This window comes from Microcaecilia unicolor, chromosome 7, assembly GCF_901765095.1.
Source record: "Microcaecilia unicolor chromosome 7, aMicUni1.1, whole genome shotgun sequence".
NCBI classification, from domain to species: Eukaryota; Metazoa; Chordata; class Amphibia; order Gymnophiona; family Siphonopidae; genus Microcaecilia; species Microcaecilia unicolor.
In genome coordinates, this window is record NC_044037.1 from 86,986,044 (window position 1) to 87,007,817 (window position 21,774).

General features: G+C 43.1%; 1 protein-coding gene across 3 annotated transcripts in view; it reads left to right on the top strand.

Annotated features, from left to right (window-relative positions):
* LOC115474938 (zinc finger protein 2 homolog) overlaps window positions 1-20,555 on the top strand; it is a 57,625-nt gene extending 37,070 nt beyond the window's left edge. For 2 of the 3 annotated variants that reach the window (XM_030210650.1, XM_030210649.1), the window contains 2 exons: window positions 2,099-2,191; window positions 18,892-20,555. In XM_030210650.1, coding sequence (XP_030066510.1) covers window positions 2,099-2,191; window positions 18,892-20,339 — 1,541 coding nt within the window. In that variant the 3' untranslated portion in view covers window positions 20,340-20,555. The remainder of the gene's footprint in view (window positions 1-2,098; window positions 2,192-18,891) is intronic. The other variant, XM_030210651.1, reaches the window with a different exon arrangement.
* The last annotated feature ends 1,219 nt before the right edge of the window (window positions 20,556-21,774 follow it).

Sequence of the window (21,774 nt, forward strand, 5' to 3'; positions counted from 1 at the left end):
CACGGCCTGGATGTTGAGAGCGTAGACTTTGCCTCTTTGGGTCTGTCAGAGGGTGTCTCCCGCATCTTCTTTGCTTCCAGGAAAGATTCCACTAAGAGGAGTTACTTCTTTCTATGGAGGAGGTTTGCCGTCTGGTGTGACAGCAAGGCCCTAGATCCTCGCTCTTGTCCTACACAGACCCTGCTTGAATACCTTCTGCACTTGTCTGAGTCTGGCCTCAAGACCAACTCTGTAAGGGTTCACCTTAGTGCAATCAGTGCATACCATTACCGTGTGGAAGGTAAGCCGATCTCGGGACAGCCTTTAGTTGTTCGCTTCATGAGAGGTTTGCTTTTGTCAAAGCCCCCTGTCAAGCCTCCTACAGTGTCATGGGATCTCAATGTCATTCTCACCCAGCTGATGAAACCTCCTTTTGAGCCACTGAATTCCTGCCATCTGAAGTACTTGACCTGGAAGGTCATTTTCTTGGTGGCAGTTACTTCAGCTCGTAGAGTCAGTGAGCTTCAGGCCCTGGTAGCCCAGGCCCCTTACACCAAATTTCATCACAACAGAGTAGTCCTCCGCACTCACCCTAAGTTCTTGCCAAAGGTTGTGTCGGAGTTCCATCTGAACCAGTCAATTGTCTTGCCAACATTCTTTCCCCGTCCTCATTCCTGCCCTGCTGAACGTCAGCTGCACACATTGGACTGCAAGAGAGCATTGGCCTTCTATCTGGAGCGGACACAGCCCAACAGACAGTCCGCCCAATTGTTTGTTTCTTTTGATCCCAATAGGAGGGGAGTGGCTGTGGGGAAACGCACCATTTCCAATTGGCTAGCAGATTGCATTTCCTTCACTTACGCCCAGGCGGGGCTGGCTCTTGAGGGTCATGTCACGGCTCATAATGTTAGAGCCATGGCTGCGTCGGTAGCCCACTTGAAGTCAGCCTCCATTGAAGAAATTTGCAAAGCTGCGACGTGGTCATCTGTCCACACATTCACATCTCATTACTGCCTGCAGCAGGATACCCGACGCGACAGACGGTTCGGGCAGTCAGTTCTTCAGAACCTGTTTGGGCTTTAAGATCCAACTCCACCCCCCGAGGGCCCTGTTTGTTCTGTTCCAGGCTGCACTCTCAGTTAGTTGGTAAATTTTTTAGGTCAATCTCAGTTATGTCCTCGCCGTTGCGAGGCCCAATTGACCATGGTTGTTGTTTTGAGTGAGCCTGGGGGCTAGGGATACCCCATCAGTGAGAACAAGCAGCCTGCTTGTCCTCGGAGAAAGCGAATGCTACATACCTGTAGAAGGTATTCTCTGAGGACAGCAGGCTGATAGTTCTCACAAACCCGCCCGCCTCCCCTTTGGAGTTGTGTCTTCCCTTGTCTTTGTCTTGCTACATATGAGACTGGCCGGCTCGAGCCGGTTTCGGGCGGGAAGACAGCCGCGCATGCGCGCGAGGGCTAGCAAAGGACTTTGCTAGTGAAGATTCCGATTGGAGGGGCTGCCGTGGACGTCACCCATCAGTGAGAACAATCAGCCTGCTGTCCTCGGAGAATACCTTCTACAGGTATGTAGCATTCGCTTTATATACAGAGAAGATTTCAATATTCCAAAATAGAGCTTCTGTATGCTATGATTTGCCTCTCTCCAACCTTAGTGCATGTCGAGATTTTGACAAGCTGCAGAACATGCATGGTAGTGGGGCTTCTTATCTGTAACATCTTCGTCCCCCTAAACATTAGCCGTTATGTAAATTTAGGAAAAACAGTGTCTTAGGCCTGAAGGTTTTTAGGTGAGGAATAAAGCATTTCAGATTGTCTTGTTTTGAGAATTATCCAATGGAAGTTGATGTTCTAATATATTTATGTGGGTGGTTTAACCTTCCTGTTAATAAGGATGTAAAAATCTGACATTTACTGTCATCAGTCAATCTCTTTACAACTCCCAAAACCAGATTATAAACGTTACCATATGATGTGGGTCCACTTTTAGTTGGCACAATAAAACACCCTGATTCAAAATGCAAACCTTGTATAATATCTCGCAATGTTCTCGTCAGTCAATCACATTACAGAATTCCAAATCCTGATTATAAACCTTTATATTCTTTCACTAATAGGCATTCCCACTGCCAGCCCTGATTGTTTACTCCCAGTTAAGGAAGAACAACATGCATCTGAGGGAAGTGGAGGAGTAATTAACAACCTTGCGAGTGAGTATGAACCTCGTTAAGTTTGGATGACCTGGGGCAGAACACAGCATAATTTCACCTAGCCCTTATCTGCTGTTACTCAGAAAACCTGAGCAGCTTGGCCCATCTGCAAAGTTGCAAAACTGAACATATTAAACATGAAAGAAAAAATTGTTTTGCAGCCTTTATTGAGATTAATTCTGTTTGGGTTTTCCAATATTACTAATACCCTTATGAGGCCTTGGCTGAGCCCTCCCAGATGCTGATGAGAGGACCTTGCTAGGTCATGCCAGCTATTGTTACATCCCTATGACAGCGGTAGTGAACCAGCAGTGGTTTACAAGTCAGGAAACATGCAACAAGTTGAATCCATGGCTCCTTGTTATGTTACATTTCTATACCGCCTTCCTTAAATATAGTCAAACCCACTGATAATGTACTTGTCAAACAGGCAGTTAACCCACATCCTTAACGCTAAAAAAAAATTAAATTGTGCAGCAGCTGAGGAGAGGAAGGAATGAGTGGAAGAAGAGGTTCTGCACCTCATTTATAACCTACTGTATCTCTATCAGGGGTGGACTCTCCCCTAGCCTCTATCTAGTTTAATCCCTTTTGATAAGTGATTAGGGTTCTTAAATGGTTTAAAATCATTTCTCCAGAGTTGTTCATTTAAAGTCTCTATGCAAGATAAAACATCTGCACTGCATCCCTTAACTTGTAGTGTTCCCAATAAATAAATAAGATTCAGTTCTTTCCCATTGTTTAATGTTTTCACAAGTCCTCTTGCTCTTCTGATACAAAGTTTAGGAATAAGTTTACCTGTTATTATGCAGATGACATTCTTCTGATTCATTACTGTATCGCTGAAGTACTTGATCTCCAACCTCTTCAATTATGTCTTGAGGCAGTGGCAGATTGTTTCTGAGCCAATCGGTTAGTTCTTAATCCAGAAAAAAAAACAGTGGTCTGCTGGGTCATGGGTCACACATCTCTTCCTATCTTTCCCCAGTTTTGTTTGGTCATTCAGTCCAAACAGTCATTTTCTTTAGATATTTAGGAGTCATATTAGGTACTCTTTCACTCAGCAAATTTCTAATGTGGTGAAATCTGATTTTTACACTCTCCACCATGTACTTAATTAGAAGCTATTTGGAGTGAAATTGATAAGCTAAAGAGTGATAAATCACCTAGATCAGATGGTATACACCCCAGGATACTGAAGGAACTCATTTGAAATAGCTGATCTGCTGTTAGTGATCTGTAACCTGTTGTTAAAATCATCCGTCCATAAAACCTGAATATTGGAGGGTGGCCAATGTAATGCAAATTTTTTAAAAAGGTTCCGGGGTGACCCAGGAAATTACAGACTGGTAAGCCAGACTTCAGTGCCAGGCAAAATAGTGGAAACTATTATAAAGAATAAAATTACAAAACACGTAGACAAACAAACATGATTTAGTGGAACAGAGTCAGCATGGATTCAGCCAAGGGAAGTCTTGCCTTACCAATTGCTTCATTTCTTTGAAGGCATGAATAAACATGTGAACAATGGTGAGTCAGTTGATGTAGTGTATCTAGATTTTCAGAAACCTTTTGACGAAGTTCCCCATGAGAGACTCCTGAGCAAATTACAAAAGTCATGGGATAGGAGGCAATGTTCTGTGGATTAGGAATTGGTTGTTGGACAGAAAACAGAGGGTAGGGTTAAATGGCCATTTTTTTTTCAATGAAAGAGGGTGAATAGTGGCGTTCTGCAGGGATCTGTACTGGGACTGGTGCTATTTAATATATTTATAAATGATCTGGAAATCGGAACGATGAGTGAGGTAATTAAATTTGCAGATCATACAAAACTATTCAAAGTTGTCAAACACATGCTAAGAAAAAGTTGTGTCTTACCTGATAACTTTCTTTCCTTTAGTTGTGTCTTTAGATGTGTCTATGAGGTAGAGTACTGAATTGACTCTGCCTTATAGGATGGTATTCCTCCTAGCTATTCAGTGTATCCTTATCAAAGCAGAAACTGGTACAGGAGACCTTCTAGTCGCCTTCCTCTTAGAACAAAACTTCAGCCAAAGAAATTAAACAAATACCTGCAAGAACAATAACCGACAAGTGAATTCACAAACCACGAAAGTACTGAAGAAAGGGAGGTGCTCTGGATTCACCTGCTGTGACTAAAGGAAAGAAAATTATCAGGTAAGATAGGAAACTGGAAGACTGGGCATCCAAATGACAGATTAAATTTAATGTGGAGAAATGGAAAGTGATGCACATTGGAAAGAATAATCCAAATCATAGTTACCTGATGCCATAGTCCACCTTAGGAGTCGGCACTCAAGAAAAAGATCTAGGTGTCATTTTAAACAATACACTGAAATTTTCTGCCCAGTGTGCGGCATTGGCCAGAAAAGCAAACAGGATGCTAGGAATTATTAGGAAAGAGATACAAAATAAGACCAAGAGTATTATAATGCCTCTGTATCGCTCCATGGTGCGACCTCATCTTGAGTATTGCGTTCAATTCTTGTTGCCGTATCTCAAAAAAGATATAGCGGAATTTGAAAAGGTTCAGTGACCAAAATGATAAAGGGGCTGGAACTCCTCCCATGAGGAAAGACTAAAGAGGTTAGGGCTCTTCAGCTTGGAAAAGACTGCTGAGGGGGAATATGATTGAGGTCTATAAAATCTTGAGCGGTGTAGAATGGGTAAAAGGGAACTAATTTTTCACTCTTTTTCAAAAAGTACAAAGACCAGGGGACACTTGAATTATTGGAAATACTTTTTAAAACAAATAGGAGGAAATATTTTTTCACTCAATGAATAGTTAAGCTCTGGAACTCATTGCTGGAGGATGTATTAACAGCAGTTAGTGTATCTGGATTTTAAAAAGGTTTTGACAACTTCCTGGAGGAAATGTCCATAGTCTGTTATCGAGATGGACATGGGGGAAGCCACTGCTTGCCCTGGGATTTGTAGCATGGAATGTTGCTATTGGGTTTCTGCCAGGTACTTGGGACCTGGATTTGCCACTGTTGGAAGCAGGATACTGGGCTAGATGGAGTATTGGTCTGACCCAGCATGGCTATTCTTATGACCATGATGCTTTGTGTACGCTGTGTTATACTTTCATTCTTATTACGATTATTGTAGTCATCTATGCAGGCATTACTAAGGCCAGTCTCTTCAAAACATTGCAGCTCGTCTGATTTGCAGGACGAAGCGTAGAGACCATGTGGCCCCCATTTTGAAGCAGTTACATTGGTTGCCAGTAGAATATAGTGTGAAGTTTAATCTTACTTTTAGCATATAAGGCTCTTCATATTGGGAACCCCAGCTACTTAGCATCGCTAACCATTCCATATTTGCCCTTACGTTTCTTGCACTCTTTAAATGATCATAGGTTGATCCTTCCCAGCTTTCTTTTTTCTTGCCACTGCTTTATGGAACAGTTTGCCCCTTTGCTTACCATCTGAACCTTCATTGACCCAATTTAGGTCAGCTCTGAAGACACTTTTTTTTTTTTTTTTAGAATAGCATTAGGAGACCTTTCAAAGAACTAAGCTGTTTTTGTTTAACTTGGATAGTGGATGAATGCAGGGAAGTATATAGGTAGAATACAGCGTGTTTGTCGGTGTTCTGAGTGAATTTGTACTTTGCTGACTAACGATGGAGTTCTTTTCAGTTTTCAGAATATAATTTTATTGTTAATCCGCCTAGACTTGCACTGCGAATTAGGCGATACGTAAAATTCTAAATAAACGGTAAACAAAATGACAAATGATAAAACAATATTGCCCAAGGGCCCAGATCCCTTGTTAGTCTGTCCATGATCTTCCTCCACCTTAGCACAATCAACCCTGTGTGAAATCAGCTGGAGAAACTGGTGGTGTATTTATTATAATGATGGGAGGTGCAGAACTTATTTATTAGGATTTATATACTGCCTTTTTGAAGAAATTCATCCAAGGTGGTGTAGCTTATTCTTACTCCTCACTTGCTAGGTTGAAACTAGAGAGCTTTTACAGATCCTATATTTTCAATGAACCAACAAGGAATGATTTGAAATTTCCAAATGCCTCTCCCTTAGCAGGGCAAGGGTTTTGAGAGAGAATATCAAACTTTCATTCTCTGTACATTGGAGTGGGAAATTCTACACACATTTTTGAAGGAAAGTTGTTGTTTTTTGCTAATGATAGAGAGAGAAATAAGCATCAGTATGAGAAGGTGCTAAAAACATTTTTTTTATTTTAAGGGTTTTTTTTCCTTCCTAAAAGAAATTTTGAATATTTTTGAACTGTGCACTGAGTGGAATATTGGCTTTCATCTCTAGTTCAAGTCAAGATATGTCCAGTTCTGCCAGCATTTTACCAAAGGTTCTTCCTTAGAGCCCTATCTACTTAAATCTGTACAGTCGGGTTGTGTCCCTTTCCAACCAGCAGATGGAAATAGAGAGCCAAGTTTTTCAGTGATATTTCCAGATATAGGCTGATGCTTTGCTGGAACTTTCTAATATTTCTCTACTTCCAGCAGATGGTAAGTTTTTTTAGGCTGGTGCTTGTACTAGGCCTAACTCCCCATTGTACAGACTTTCTGGCCTACTCCTGCTCCCCCCCCCCCCCCCCCCCCCCATCCATCAGCTGGGGCCAGTCAAACACGGGAGCTGTGGCTCAGCAGCCCCCAGCCAGTACTTAAGGGTGCCTGCTAGGTGGCGTTCAGGCTTGGTCCCTGCAGAGGTGTGGGTCCCCTCCCTCCCAGCTTGCTTTGTTTCCCTCCTGTTCAGGGAAGTAGAGTTTAAAATGAGAGAACAGCCCTGTTTAAAGCATTTAACAAAAAAAAAGAACAAAAAAAGAGCAATTACAAAAAGCAGTGCTAAGCCACTTTGAGAGCCCATGGAGGGAGGGGGGACCGCAGGAGTCCAGGAAGTGCCAAGTCTCACTTAGGCAAGAAGAGGCATACAGCTGCTGGTTTCCTTTATCCAGCTTGAGATGGGCCATTTCCCTTGTAGAAATAGCACTGGGGTACATGGAGGAGATAAGTTTAAGGGCTGCTGGTCCCAAGGAGTTTGGCAGGAATGGCAGCAATTTTATCGTCTGCTCCTCCTCCTCCTCCATCTGTTTTGCTGTATGAGAAAGTACAGCAGTACCTGGGAGAGGTAGTATTCTGCAGTGGGACTAACCCTAATCATCTCACATCAGGATTGGTGGGAGAATGGTTCCAGAGTGTGGGTTTCATAAAGGAGGCTCTTGCACTGACGCTGCAGCTGTTGGACCATTTAGGGGGGGGGGGGCTTGGGCCCCCCCCCTTTGAGATAGTGGAGATGAAAGGCCCTTGGGGGTCATGGTCGGTTGGGCAAAGCAACCCAAAGTAGCTCTTGGACCCTTGTGGGCACTGGACAGCCTGGATACTTCCTTTTTTCTAAAGGATTCAGCATCAGGTATGAGTTTAGACCCAGAGCCTCCTCAAGTGGAAGGAGAGGCATATTACCCGGCCATTTGGCTATTTAAGAAGGAATAGCGTTCTATCCTGATTGATGCAATCAGGGAGACATTGTGGCTGTCTTCTACCTCCACACTGGAGCCAGATGAAGGGGACTCATTTCTGGAGGGCCTGGTGGGCCCCAAAGGCTTCTGCTCTCCACAAAGTTCTCATGCATATGAGCCCCCAGGCAGTTAGGCTTAAGCAAGGGCAGCTCAAAAGGGGGCAGTCACTTCTGGCAAGGCAAGTGAGCTTTTCCAGCCCTGGCTGGAGCAGGGAGACTGTTCAAACAAGGTCCCTTTCAGAGCCCAAAAAGGTCTGGTGACCAAGGTTTTTGTGGAGTCCCCGCCATCACAATAAGGCTGTGCCAGGCCTCTCGTTGATTTGAGTGGGCAGCAGACTTTCCCTCTTGTACCACAAGTAGCCTGTATCACCTCAGATCAGTGGGTGTTGGAGGTGGTGATTCAGGGCTATGCCTTGGATCTGGCATGTCCCATTTTAGAGGCCTAAATGATCTCCCCTTGCAGCTCATCCACAAAACGTCAGGCAGTGGGCAACATGCTTCTTCATCTGCTCCAGCTGGGGGGCTGGGGAGGCGGTGCCACTGAAGAAGAGGTGGGCTGACAGTGATCTGGGCCCTTGGGCAATAAAGGTCATAGGCCCCTAAATACCCATCAAAAGTGATTAATTTAGGTGGAAGCTACGGGAGAGTGCCCCCCCCCCCCTGCTGTGGGGCCTCGGGCAGTGTCCTATTTTTCCAATGGTCAGTCTGCCCCTGCATCCAAGAAGCTAGGCAGAGAATGCTACTCCATCTATTTTGTTGTGCCAAAGAATGGGGGCTCTTTCAGGTTCATTGTAGACCTCAAAGGGCAAGAAAATGGGACTTGATATACCACCTCTCTGTGACTTTTGCAACCACATTCAAAGTGGTTTACATAGTATATACAGGTACTTACTTGTATCTGGGGCAGTGGAGGGTTAAGTGACTTGTCTAGAGTCACAAGGAGCTGCAGTGGGAATCGAACCCAGTTCCCCAGGATCAAAGTCTGCTGCACTAACCATTAGGCTACAAAGGCATCAACAAGCACTGCAATTCCATATGGAGATGCTGTGCTTGGTCATCGCTTCAGTCCATCCTGATGAATTTCTAACATCTGTGGATCTGACAGAGGCTTACCTTTACATTCCCATTCATGTGGTCCACAAGTACTATCTGTGCTTCTATATCCTTGGGAAAACATTTTTAATTCTACGTCCCTACTTTCAAGCTGGCAACAGCCCCTTGCATCTTCTTCAAAGTGATGGTGGTAGTGGTATCCCAACTACACTCTCAAGGAAACATAATGTACCCCTACCGTTACAATTTGCAAATCAGAGCCGACTCGGCAGAGGAGTCCAAGGTGGCTACCTCCCAGGTGATTTAGCTGTTGGAGAGCTTGGGATGAGTAGGGAACTAAGCCAAAAACCATTTGGTCCCCTCTAGGTGTTTGGACTATCTGAGAGTTTTGTTCAACACTGCATGTAGGACAGTGTTTGTCATGGAGAAACAGGGGAACAAGCTTCAGTTACAGCTGAACCATCTGTGTGCATTGCAGGCCCTGAGGACGTGGGATTATCATCAAGTCTTTGGCTCCATTGTGGTGACCCTGGAAGTGGTTCTGTGGGCACATACATGCAAAACCCCTGCAGGGAGCCCTATTATCATGCTGGTGCCTGAGGTCTCAGGATTTCTCTCTTAACTTTATTTTGATTCAGTTAAATTCTCACAAGTATCCACTTGATTCAGAAATATGATCAACTGAGACGTATTCCTGAGAAGAATCCAAGATAGCAGATACATGCATATTAGACTGACCATTATCAGCTGGTGCTCAGAACACTGCAGCTAGACTCATATTTGGCAAACCAAAATTTGAAAGTGCCAAGCCTTTAAGAGAAAAACTACACTGCCTCCCAGTTAAGGAACGCATCACGTTCAAAGTATGCTCACTAGTTCACAAAATCATCCATGGAGACGCACCAGCTTATATGTCTGACCTGATAGACCTACCACCTAGGAATGCCAAAAGATCATCCCGCACATTCCTTGATCTACACTTCCCCAGCTGCAAAGGAATTAAATACAAACTAATGCATGCGTCAAACTTTAGCTACCTGAGCACACAGTTATGGAACGCACTGCCACGCAGCTTAAAATTGATCTACGAAAGAACGAACTTCCGCATATCACTGAAGACCCATCTCTTTAATAAAGCATACCACAACGATCAACCAACCAATGTGAATATGCACAACTCGCCTATCTATGTTTAGAACTGTTTCTCAAATATCTGCTTGTATACTATAACTTTGTTTAATTATCATCATGCTGACCAATACTCTTAATACTAAATGTTTATTTACTAACATTCCTCCACTACTCATGATGTATTGTAAGCCACTTTGAGCCTGCAAAGAGGTGGGATACAAATGCAACAAATAAATAAATAAAACACTCCTTATGAACTGGAGGTATTGATTCAGATGGTAAACTCAAAACCTCAGTCAAATATATTTTTTTTAAAGATATCCAATGGCTGCACACCCAAAACTTTTGGAAAATTAACCAGACGAAGATTCAGATGTCTAAACTGATTCTCAAATTGCTCCAACTTTTGATGAATAACAATTTTGTCCTTAACCAAAGGCTACACCACTTCTGTATTATCTTTCAAAGATTTCTCCATGTTCTTCAACTTCTCACGATGCGCAGCCTCTAAAGTCTCAAATTTTTGTGCTAAAGTCCCACAAGATAACTTTAGATTAGAAATATTTTATTTGTAGCATTTGTATCCCACATTTTCCCACCTATTTGCAGGCTCAATGTGGCTTACATTATGCCGTGATGGCGATCGCCATTTCCGGTTACAGAATTACAAATGGTATTGCATTAAGGTGCATACATAGATGGTAAAGAAAAGTACATTGTGGTATTGCATAGAGGTTTCTGAGTGACCTCCTTTTCGGGGTACAAAATTACAAATGGTTTTACATGTGTGGCAGTGGGTGTGCCGACACCACCACTTCTCCGGGACAGACACCCCCTTCATAGCAATTTGTGATAACCCTAGATTCCCACCGGGCACACTTTATCCAGCCTTCCACCGGTGGTGGAGGGGAGGACTTATCTACATCCTTCAAGCAGTGACAGAAGAGGGACAAGTAAAGACCTTTTCAGAACTACAAAAACAATTCTCTTTAAAACATCTCTTTAAACCATCTTCAACTTAATGATGATACCTCTAGCCAAACTCTTAGCCGATCAAAACCTTAACCCTTACATATATGCAGACGATGTCACGATCTACATCCCGTTCAAACACAATCTAAACGAAATCACCAATGAGATCAACCAAAGCTTCAGAACCTTGCATAGTTGGGCAGATTCATTCCAGCTAAAACTCAACGCAGAAAAAACTCAATGCCTAGTACTCACTTCTCAATACAACACAAACAATTACTCCACTATAACCACACCATACTGCACCCTTCCTATTTCAGAAAACCTGAAGATTCTTGGAGTTACCATCGACCGAAACCTCACTCTCGATACCCACGTGAAAAACACAACAAAAAAGATGTTCTACTCGATGTGGAAACTCAAGAGTTAAGCCTTTCTTCCCGAGAAACATTTTCCGCACATTGGTACAATCTATGGTAATTAGTCACCTGGATTATTGTAATACTCTGTACGCTGGCTGCAAAGAACAGACTATCAAGAAACTCCAAACAGCCCAAAATACCGCAGCCAGACTCATATTTGGAAATACCAAATACGAAAGCGCGAAACCCTTAAGAGAGAAACTTCACTAGCTTCCACTCAAGGAACGAATCGAATTCAAGATCTGCAAGATCGTACACAAGATCATTCATGCAGATGCCCCACTGTACATGTTTAACCTTGTGGACCTACCACCCAGAAATGCCAAGAGATCAGCCCGCAAATTCCTCAATCTGAACTTCCCCAGCTGTAAAGGACTTAAATATAAGCAGGTATACGCCACTACCTTCTCCTACAGAAGTACACAGATGTGGAATGGGTTACCCCCAGCCCTAAAAACTATGGACAATCTAAGCAACTTTCGCAAATCTCTGAAAACACATCTCTTCAATAGAGCCTACAAAAAGAACCCTTAAAGACACAAAACACAAAGATTCCATCTTCTCTAATTCTTCATCTATCCTCTGATTACTTTTGATTGTTTCCAATATCCTGTCATGACTTTGTCATTACAACACTCTGTAAGCCACATTGAGCCTGCAAATAGGTGGGAAAATGTGGGGTACAAATGCAATAAATAATAAATAAAAATTATATACACTACCTGCAATTAAGACATTATATACAAAGCCTACCTTGGGAATGCTTAACAGAAGATATACAGGAGGAATTATACTCGGCATACTCCCTTCAATCACAAACTAAAGTCTCGCTATCCATACACCATAGACATTTACGAGACACAACTGAAGAACCAGATTTTTGGGGTCTGGCGCACGCTTGGAGTACTGAATTAGAAAGATCAGTGACCCCCCCCCCCCCCCCCAACTATTTCGAGAGTACATTGTGTCAATACACAAAATGTCCAAGATGACCTCTTATACTGAAATGGAAAACAAATTCGCCATGAGATCCCATATTCCACCCCGCAGAGCATTTCATATGGGGATCTCGCCTGATGGTGCCTGCCCCAAATGCCATGCAGAAGGAGCGCGATTGGGACACATGTTCTGGGGATGCCCTGCTACCCAGAAATTTTGGAAGATGGTAACTCAAGTCACTTCACTGCTGTGGGGTGCGACCTGGAAGAGGGATCCACTTATGCTGTTTGGACATTTCACCTTGTTGAGACCCATCCGGACTGGATTCAGGGGATTTACACGCAGAGCAGTGATGATAGCTAAAAAACTGATCCTCCTGGAATGGATTACAAATAAGCCACTATATGATGGAGTATATGAGATTCGAGTACAGAGTGGCGGTTAACCAGCAAGACTCGAGATTCAAGGAAAAGGAATTTTATCGTGTATGGGCCCCGTTTTGGCAGACTATACCCCCTGGGGGTAGAGACCGTATTCTTAACATGTAACTGATTTCCATAACCAGACCATCCACAGACAGATACTGAGAAGAGAAAGGGGGGAGGGGCAAAAGGGGGGGAAGGAATAGATAAAAAGGAAATATAGATGTAGGTAGGGGAAGGAGGAATAAGGGAGTTTGAAGTTTTAGGAATGGTTAAAATGATAGACTTAGAATGTTTAACTATGATTAAGCTCTGTTACTTTACATGAGAGCACATAGTCTGAAGTGGTTAATTAGATGAGCAGAGAGAGTTTTGAGACACGTTAGAGACATCAAATGTACATTAGTAAGGCAATAAGTTTCTCCTCACAATTTGTAAACTAATGACTTTCTCTGTTTGAATGTTCGCTTGCCTAATAAAATATTAAATATAAAACAAATGGTTTTACATTAAGGTGCATACATACATGGTACAGAGGAATACATTATGGTATTGCATATAGGTTTCTGAGTGATAAAGTGATTTGTAATATAAGTTTGGTCATCGACTATAGAGATCATTTTCAGCTTAGGAAATAAAGTGGTAGTGCGTATTGTGTAGCTTTCATTAATAGCAATGAAGTTAAACAGTCAAGCGACAAGAGTTTGGTTTTGTCTAGTTCGTGTAAAGTCTGATTATTTTGTATGTAGGATGGATTGTTATGGTAAGCCTTCTTGAACAGGTCAGTTTTCAGTAGTCTTTGGAAGATTGTTAGGTCATGTATTGTTTTTATGGCCTTCGGTAATGCGTTCCATAGGTGTGTGCATATGTAGGAGAAGCTGGATGCGTATATGGATTTATATTTTAGTCCTTTACAGTTGTGGTAGTGGAGATTGAGGAATGTTCATGATGATCTTTTTGCGTTCCTAGTAGGCAAGTCTATGAGGTCTGACATATAAGTCGGAGCTTCCCTGTGAAGATTTTGTGGACCAGGGTGCAAACTTTGAACACAATTCGTTCTTTTAAAGGGAGCCAGTGTAGTTTTTCTCTTAGGGGTTTGGCGCTTTCTTATTTTGTTTTCCCAAATATGAGTCTGGCTGCTGTGTTTTGAGCAGTCTGAAGCTTTTTAATGACTTGTTCTTTGCATCCGGCATAAATGGCATTGCAATAATCTAGATGGCTGAGCACCATCGATTGTACCAGGCTGCGGAATATTTCCCTTGGGAAGAAAGGTTTGATCCTTTTAAGTTTCCACATTGAGTGGAACATTTTCTTTGCAGTATTTTTCGCATGGTCTTTGAGTGTGAGATTTCGGTCAATTGTGACTCCCAGAATTTTCAGACTATCTAAGATCGGAAGGGTGTAGTCTGGGGTGTTTATGGTGCAGGGTTTGTTTGTGTTATATTGTGAGGACAGAATAAGACATTGTCTTTTCTGCGTTTAGCTTTAGTTGGAATGCATCTGCCCAGGAATTCATTATTTGGAGGCTTTGTTTGATTTCATTTGTGATTTCGGTTAGATAGTGTTTGAACGGGATGTAAATCGTGACATCGTCTGCATAGATGTACGGGGTTGAGTCCTTGGTTGTATAGCGATTTGGCTAATGGTGTCATCATTAAGTTAAAAAGAGTTGGTGAGAGCGGTGATCCTTGTGGTACTCCGCATTCAGGTTTCCATGGTGATGAGCAGCTCACAATAGTTGATTCTAACTTGGTAAGGAGGCCCCAAATAGCTCCAAGAGTTCTCTCTCCTTTCTGCTGCACTGCTACAGTCTCAGTTGTTGATTCAGCCCGCTGCTCCAGCCCGCTGCTCCGATGGAACACTGGAAGCCCTCAGCACAGACAGCATGGTGGATGCCTGGAATGTCCTCCCAGGGGAGCTGTTGAAGATGAAAACAGTGACGGATTTCAAAAATGCATGGGATAAACACAAAGGATCCTTAAATGCAAAAAGAATGGAATCAAAACAAAACTTGTCGGTGCTTAGATGGCAATTCTACTAGTAGGGAAGTAAGGACAGTACTGGGCAAACTTCTATGGTCTCTGACTCAGACAGGGTAGACTTTAAGGTCTCAATTATGGAACAATGGATTTGGATGGGCTGGAGTGGGCTTTGATGGCAACTGCAGCGATTGGGAAGTTAGCACCAGTGCCAGGCAGACTTCTATGCTATGTGACCTGAAAATAACAGGGTTAGATCAAGAGCAAGTGTGTATTTTGGGGGTCACATTTATTTCACATGCTATCAGTGTATCTTAGAGGGGTAAGGGAGACACCCTAAGGTTGGCGAGTTAAATGTCAGTTTGCAACAATGTTGGATTGCTGGTTTAATCAAGTATTGGCAATGAATGTGTCTATGCTACTACCAAAATTATAAAACCACTCTTTCATGATTGTGTGAATGTACTTGATCATGACAGAGTGTAACCTGCACGGAGTGGCATATGTGGTTCTGGCCACCTTATTGGGCAGAGTAGATGGACTATATAGGTCTTTGTCCGCTGTTATATACTACATTACTGTGTTACTATGATGTTTTAGCCAGATACCGCTCGGCATTTAGCAAGACATTGATTCAGAGGGCTTTGTCTTCCTCCTTCCAGTGTGAGTTTATTTAGATATATCCCAAAGATAGTCATATTGTTTAGATGATAAGGAAGATGAAATTTAGTCATACCTGTTAATTTCCTTTCCTTTAGTTCAGCCACTTAAATGGTTTACGGTTTATTTGTGCTTTCTATACCACCTTCAGCCAAGCATATTAAAGCAAAATACTAAATTTAAAAGCACTACACAAAGAAAAAAAGAATAACACAAAAACATAACACAGGATCTCCAATAATCAGATAGGGCATACTAGAGATTTACCACCAACATTACAGAGACATAGGCACCATCTACAGTTTACCAAAACTCGCAAGAATACTGCACTCATTAGATTTATGTAGGCTGTACTAAAGAAATATGTATTGAGAGCAGCCTTAAATTTTATCTTGGATTGTTCTGCTTGTAGTTCACCAGGCAAAGTGTTCCATAAAACGGGGCAAAAAAAAAAAAAGCTGATTGACATACAGAGTCAAGGTGTGTCTGCAATAATGGAGGAAGAGAAAAAAAACAAGCTGTGATTCCTGCCCAAGAGGACTGTGATCTGAGCACTCCTTGGGCTCTCTGCTTTCACTGTTGTTTGCTCAATGTTTATAGGTTCAGTTTTAGTGAATTACTTAATTTGAAGATGCTGCAGTGGTGGATGGGGCTTTGGGGTGGCTCACAGGACCTTATGCTGCTTTGGCAGTGGCATACTGGAAAGTTCTGGCATAGCACCAGCCTATATCCAGTGATGTCAGTGTAAAACACAGCTCTTTACTTCTATCTGCTGGTAGGAAAGGGACATAACCCAATTGTTGTACAGATTCATGTGGCTGTGCTAAAGGAAAAGACATTAACAGATATGATTAAATTTCGCCTTCCCAATGTAGAACTTTTTGTAAAATATGTATAAGGATGAGCAGTCGTAAACATGTATTTGCCAAAATGTTGAGCAGAAACAGCAATTTTTGAAGAGCTGCATGTTGTGAAAAATAATGGCATCTCTTGGTGGTTTCCTAAGTGCCATCACTTAGATGTGAAAATGGTGATTTTACAACTTCCACGTGCAAGTGCCAGCACTTAAACATATAGGGAGTAATTTCATAACAGGTTGCTTAGGTTGAGAGGGCAAAAAGGTACCTATTTCTAGCCTTTTTATAAAGACACATGGGCAACTATGTGCCTTTCTAAAATACTAATTGCAGCTATATTGAAGCCATGGACACTTCTTGAGGGTGTTTTGTAAAGTATGCATATAAAATCGTGACTATGCCCCAGAATCTCTAGTGTACCAAGGGTGGGGCGGTGGGGACAGTCCGCCCCAGGTGCAGGCAGCAAGGGGGTGCGCTGACCTGTTGCACGGCTCTGCTGGTCCCCTGCCCCCTCTGACATCAACTTCCCAATCTTGGGCAGGGAACCGGCAGAGCCAACAGATTTGTGAGTGCTCAGTGCACTCCCTTGCTCGGAGGAGGGAGGGCAGAGGGACATGCCTGGAGGAGGGAGGGGGTGCTCTACCCTAGATGGCAACCAAGGTACCTACGCCACTGCCCAGAATACTTGTATAGGTGGGTCATGTTAAAGTATTCAACTTCTAGTTACTGTGGGGGGAATTCTATAGTTGATGCTCAAAAATAGACACTGCAAAAGATCGACACTAAGCACTGTGCACCCTTTATAAAATAGCGCTTAGCACCAATTCACTGGGTACCAAACTTATGCCTGCCGAAACCTGGTGTAAATCCTTGCTCCCAAGTTGGGTGCTGACCCATTATTCTGTCGCCCCTCCCATGGTCACAACCCCTTTTGGGATGCACGCTATGGGATTTGGGCACCCAGTATTGTAGAATAGTGCACAGCTAGATGTGCACGCAAATCCTAATTGGTGCCAATTAAAAATCTGCATCAATAATTGGTTGTCAGTATCCTATTATTGAAGGTTAACAGCTTGTTAGCCAATTAAGCGCACGCATAACTCGGACGTATGCCCAAATTTGGTGGTGCAACTTAACAAGCTAAGCTGCAAAAGGTAAGTTTGAATTAAAAATTTTTTTTTTAAATGGGAGATCAAGGAAGATGACTTCTTTAGGGGGGAATTCATCAAGCAACGTTAGGGCCGTAAGGGCATCTTTTTTTACTAAGGCGTGCTCACGTTTTTAGCACGCAGTAAAATTGTGGACTCGCTAAATGTTAGAGACGCCCATAGGAATGCATGGGCGTCTCTAACGTTTAGCGCACCCACAATTTTAGCGCGTGATAAACACGTGAGCACGCCTTAGTAAAAGACCCCCTAAGTTAGTTATTTAGTCCTTAATGCAACTTAAATGGCCCTAATGCGGCTTGACATAAAATACTACAGCAATAACCCCAACTTTTTGATGCTGCCAGGAGGGTCTGTCAGGATCTGGGTGCTGTCAGAGGGGCTCCGGATGCTGCCGGGGTTTCTGGATGTTGCTGGGGAAGGAGAGGGAGGTCGTAAGGTCCAGGTAGGAGTCTGGTGCTTGGGGGGAACCCTGCTGTGCAGGCCTGGGAGCATTGAGCCACAGCTTTGCAGCCTGATGCTCCCAGGTCGCAGGAATAGCGCTGCTTGCAAGGTGGCTTTCAAGCAGTGTTATTCTTCTAAAATGGGGTTCAGCAATCTTTGGTACCTGGATCCCACAGATTGCTAAATCCCCCTGGGAATCAAGGTCTGGTAAAAGGTGAACTTTTACTGCTTCTTGATGAAGTCCTTCCTTAATCCCTCATTTTAAGACCCTGGCCAAGCACCAAGCTGATAAGGAGATTTTACAGAATGGAAACTATACGTAGATGGGTTTTTGGCCTGCCCAAACCATACTCTTAATCTCTATATCCCATCCATTTCCACCTGTGAACATCAGCTTTCTGAAATTACCATTTACACGTGTAGCTAATCTACATGTATAACTGCTGCTGTTTCCAAAAGGAGTCTCTTCTAACATGACTTCCCAAGTTTGTTAAAATTTAACCATACTTCTAAAATTAAATATGACTTGCACTGGGGCCTTTGAGAATGTATGCATATCAAACATATAAACGGCAAGTGACCGACTCACCTACAAATGCGCAGTACAGACTTCCCTCTCTGTCCCGCACTCGCGTCAAGACGTCAGAGGGCGGAACGGAGAGGGAAACGGAGTCGGACGCCGCCGCCTGGAAACAAACATCGCGTGAACCAACCTCCACCCTCCCCTCCCATCCCCGCCGCCGCTCCCGACCCCCTCCGTATCGGGCCCCCTGCACTGACATGACAGCGCCTCTCACCTCCGTGTGGAAGCGCTGCAGGCAGCAGCAGAGCGATCTGCTGCTGCCTGTAGTGCTTTCACACGGAAGTGAGAGGCGCTGTCAGGTCAATGCAGGGGGCCCGGCACGGAGGGGGGAGGGAGTGGTGGCGAGGAGGGTAGTCTGGCAGGGGGGAGAGGACATGGTTGCTGGACATGGGGTGAGAGCAGGGCAGAGAGGAGGGTTGCTGGATATGGGGGGGGAGGATCGGTGGACGGGGTGAGGCCAGGGGACAGAGGAGGGCTGCAATACTCGCCCGTTTTTACGGGCTTAACGGCTAGTATAGATATATATTGATTGTGCTTTCCTCTTAATCCAGCAACCTTGACCAATGAGAAAGATATGCCTCCTGAGAAACCAATGCTGCCTGAGACACTGTCAAAGGAAGGTGAGATTCATGTCTTTCATTGTTCTGAAAAGGAAAGAATTTCCAGTCAACCTCAAAATGCAAACATAAGTCTGGAAAATCTTTTAGACTCGAACCTGCCTCAGTACACAGGATTTCCTCAAGACCTCCAGAAAGTGCTTGTCTCTATTGCTCAGCACAAAGCCCCTAAAGAAGGGGGGCAACCTTCAAGTACAGACTTTGAGAAGAGCGTAAGCAATGAAAACCAATTCATGCAGCAACAAAGAAATGTAAACAATACAGAAACATATCACTGGGAGCTCATTGATAATCCAGAAAAGAACAAAAGGTTATCAGAAATAGACAAAGAAGATACTGCATGTTCTGATTGGAGAGGAAATCCCATGGATCAACGCAGCTCAGAAAGGAGAAAAAATAATTCAACAGGAAACTTACCTAAATGTACAGGCTACATGGAACCATTCAGTCAGAAGGGAGAGTTGCTGGAACAAGAAAAAATTGACACAGGACAGGGGCCTTATTCTTGTTCTGAATATGGAAAAGGTTTCAGTTGGGAGGGAGATCTAATACAAAACCAGAAAACTAACAAAGAAGAGAAATTGTTTGCATGTACAAAATATGAGAAAAGCTTTATAAATAAGGAAATCCTTAAATACCAGATATTTAACACAGAAGAAAGACAATTTTCATACTCTGAATGTGATAAAAGCCTTTCTCAAAAGATGGCTCTCACAAAACACCAGAATAGCCACAGCAGTGAGAGACCATTTTTATGTACTGAGTGTGGCAAAAGTTTTAGTCGGAAAACTCACCTCACAACACACCAAAAAATCCATACTGGTGAGAGACCGTTTTTATGTGCTGAGTGTGGCAAAAGCTTTCGTCTGAAGATAATCCTCCTAATGCACCAAACAATCCACACTGGTGAGAGATCGTTTTTATGTGCTGAGTGTGGAAAAAGCTTTCGTTGGAATACACATCTCACAACACATCAGAAAATTCACAATGGTGAAAGACCATATTCATGTTACGAGTGTGGCAAAAGCTTCCAAAACAAGATAAATCTTACAAGACACCAAAGAATACACACTGGTGAGAGGCCATTTTCATGCAGTGTGTGTGATAAAAGCTTCAGACATAAGGTAAACCTTACAGAACATCAGAAAATCCACACAGGTGAGAAACCGTTTTCATGTATTGAATGTGGGAAAAGCTTTATCCAGAAAACACATCTCACAAGACACCAGAAAATCCACACTGGTGAGAAACCGTTTTCGTGTTCTGAATGTGGCAAAAGCTTCAGCCGAAAAGTATGCCTCACAAAGCACTATAAAATCCATACAGGTGAGACTGTTAACTTCTTGAACTATGGATTTTTGTCCTCATCTTATTCTTCATAGCACATACTGATTAGAGGTGACTTGAAGTTTTACCATTCCTTTGTTTGTTTAGCAGAACAATTCTTAATAATAAAGAGCTTCTCAGCATTAGGATGATGTGGGAGTAAGACAAAGGTGCTAATATGACTTTTGTGTTTAAAGAAACTAAGCAAAACTGAAAACAGCACTCTTACTGAAGACTATAAGGAAAATATCTACTGTTCCTGTATATAATATGTAAACCACTTTGGTTTTACCACAGATATATATTTATTTTATAATTTGTTTATTAGGCAATGGTTCAGTTAAACAAACAGTGTCTCACATTTGTGTTGACGTATTGGTTTTCTGGTTTTACATTCCATGGGCCTTGTTTACAAACATCAATACTCTTTATCTATGCTACACGTCTACAAACTCTATCTAATACAATGCATCAAATCCTAACTCCACTCGTTATCAAACTGAGCCCTCCGTTACTGGTGTCATTTCAAACTTCAACTACCCCAGTCCCCGTCCCTTCCCCTCCCCCCCCCCCCCCCCCCCCCCGTTTTGCCTTTTGGTCGTGGAGTATCAGTCTAGTCCATCCTATCCGCCAGTCACATATTAAGAATACGATCTCTACTCACTGGGGGTATAGTCTGCCAAAACGGAGTCCACATGCGATTGAAGTCCTTCTTCTTAAATCTTGAGTCTTGCTTATTGTCCGCCACTCTTTTCTCGAATCTCATGTATTCCATCATGTAGCTTCGCCATTGCTGTACAGTAGGCACTTTATTTGTAATCCACTCCAAGAGAATTAGTTTTTTTGCTATCATTACTGCTCTGCGGGTGAATCCCGTAAATCCAGCCGGTGTAGGTCTCACCAGATTTAATTGTCCAAACATGAGCGGGCCCCCCTTCCAGGTTGCACCCCACATGGCCGTCGTGCTTTGTGTTATTTGGTTCCAAAATCTCTGGATGGCAGGACACCCCCAGAACATGTGGCCAAGTCGTGCTCCTTCTACTTTACATTTGGGACAAGCTCCATCTGGTGATATCCCCATGTGGAATGCCCTGCGGGGTGAGATGTGAGCTCTCAGAGCGAATTTATACTCCATTTCATTGTAGGTGGTCATTTTGGACGACTTCTGGATCGATACCATGTACTCACATAGCACCTGGGGTGTCACTTGACTGTCCAATTCCGTGCTCCACTTTTGCGCCAGGTCTTGAAAGTCTTGGTCTGCAATTTTATCCCTCAAATGCCTGTAATGCATTGATAATGCAACTTTATTTTGCGATTGTAGAGAGTAAGCTGAGGAAAGTTCCTCTTGTACATCTTCTGTTAAGCAATCCCATGGCAGGCTGTGAATGTAGTGCCTTAGCTGCAGATAGTGTATGTAATCTGCCGGTTTCAATGAGCATTGAGTTTTTAATTCTGTGAATGTCTTTACTTGACCCTCGTCTGTCACTG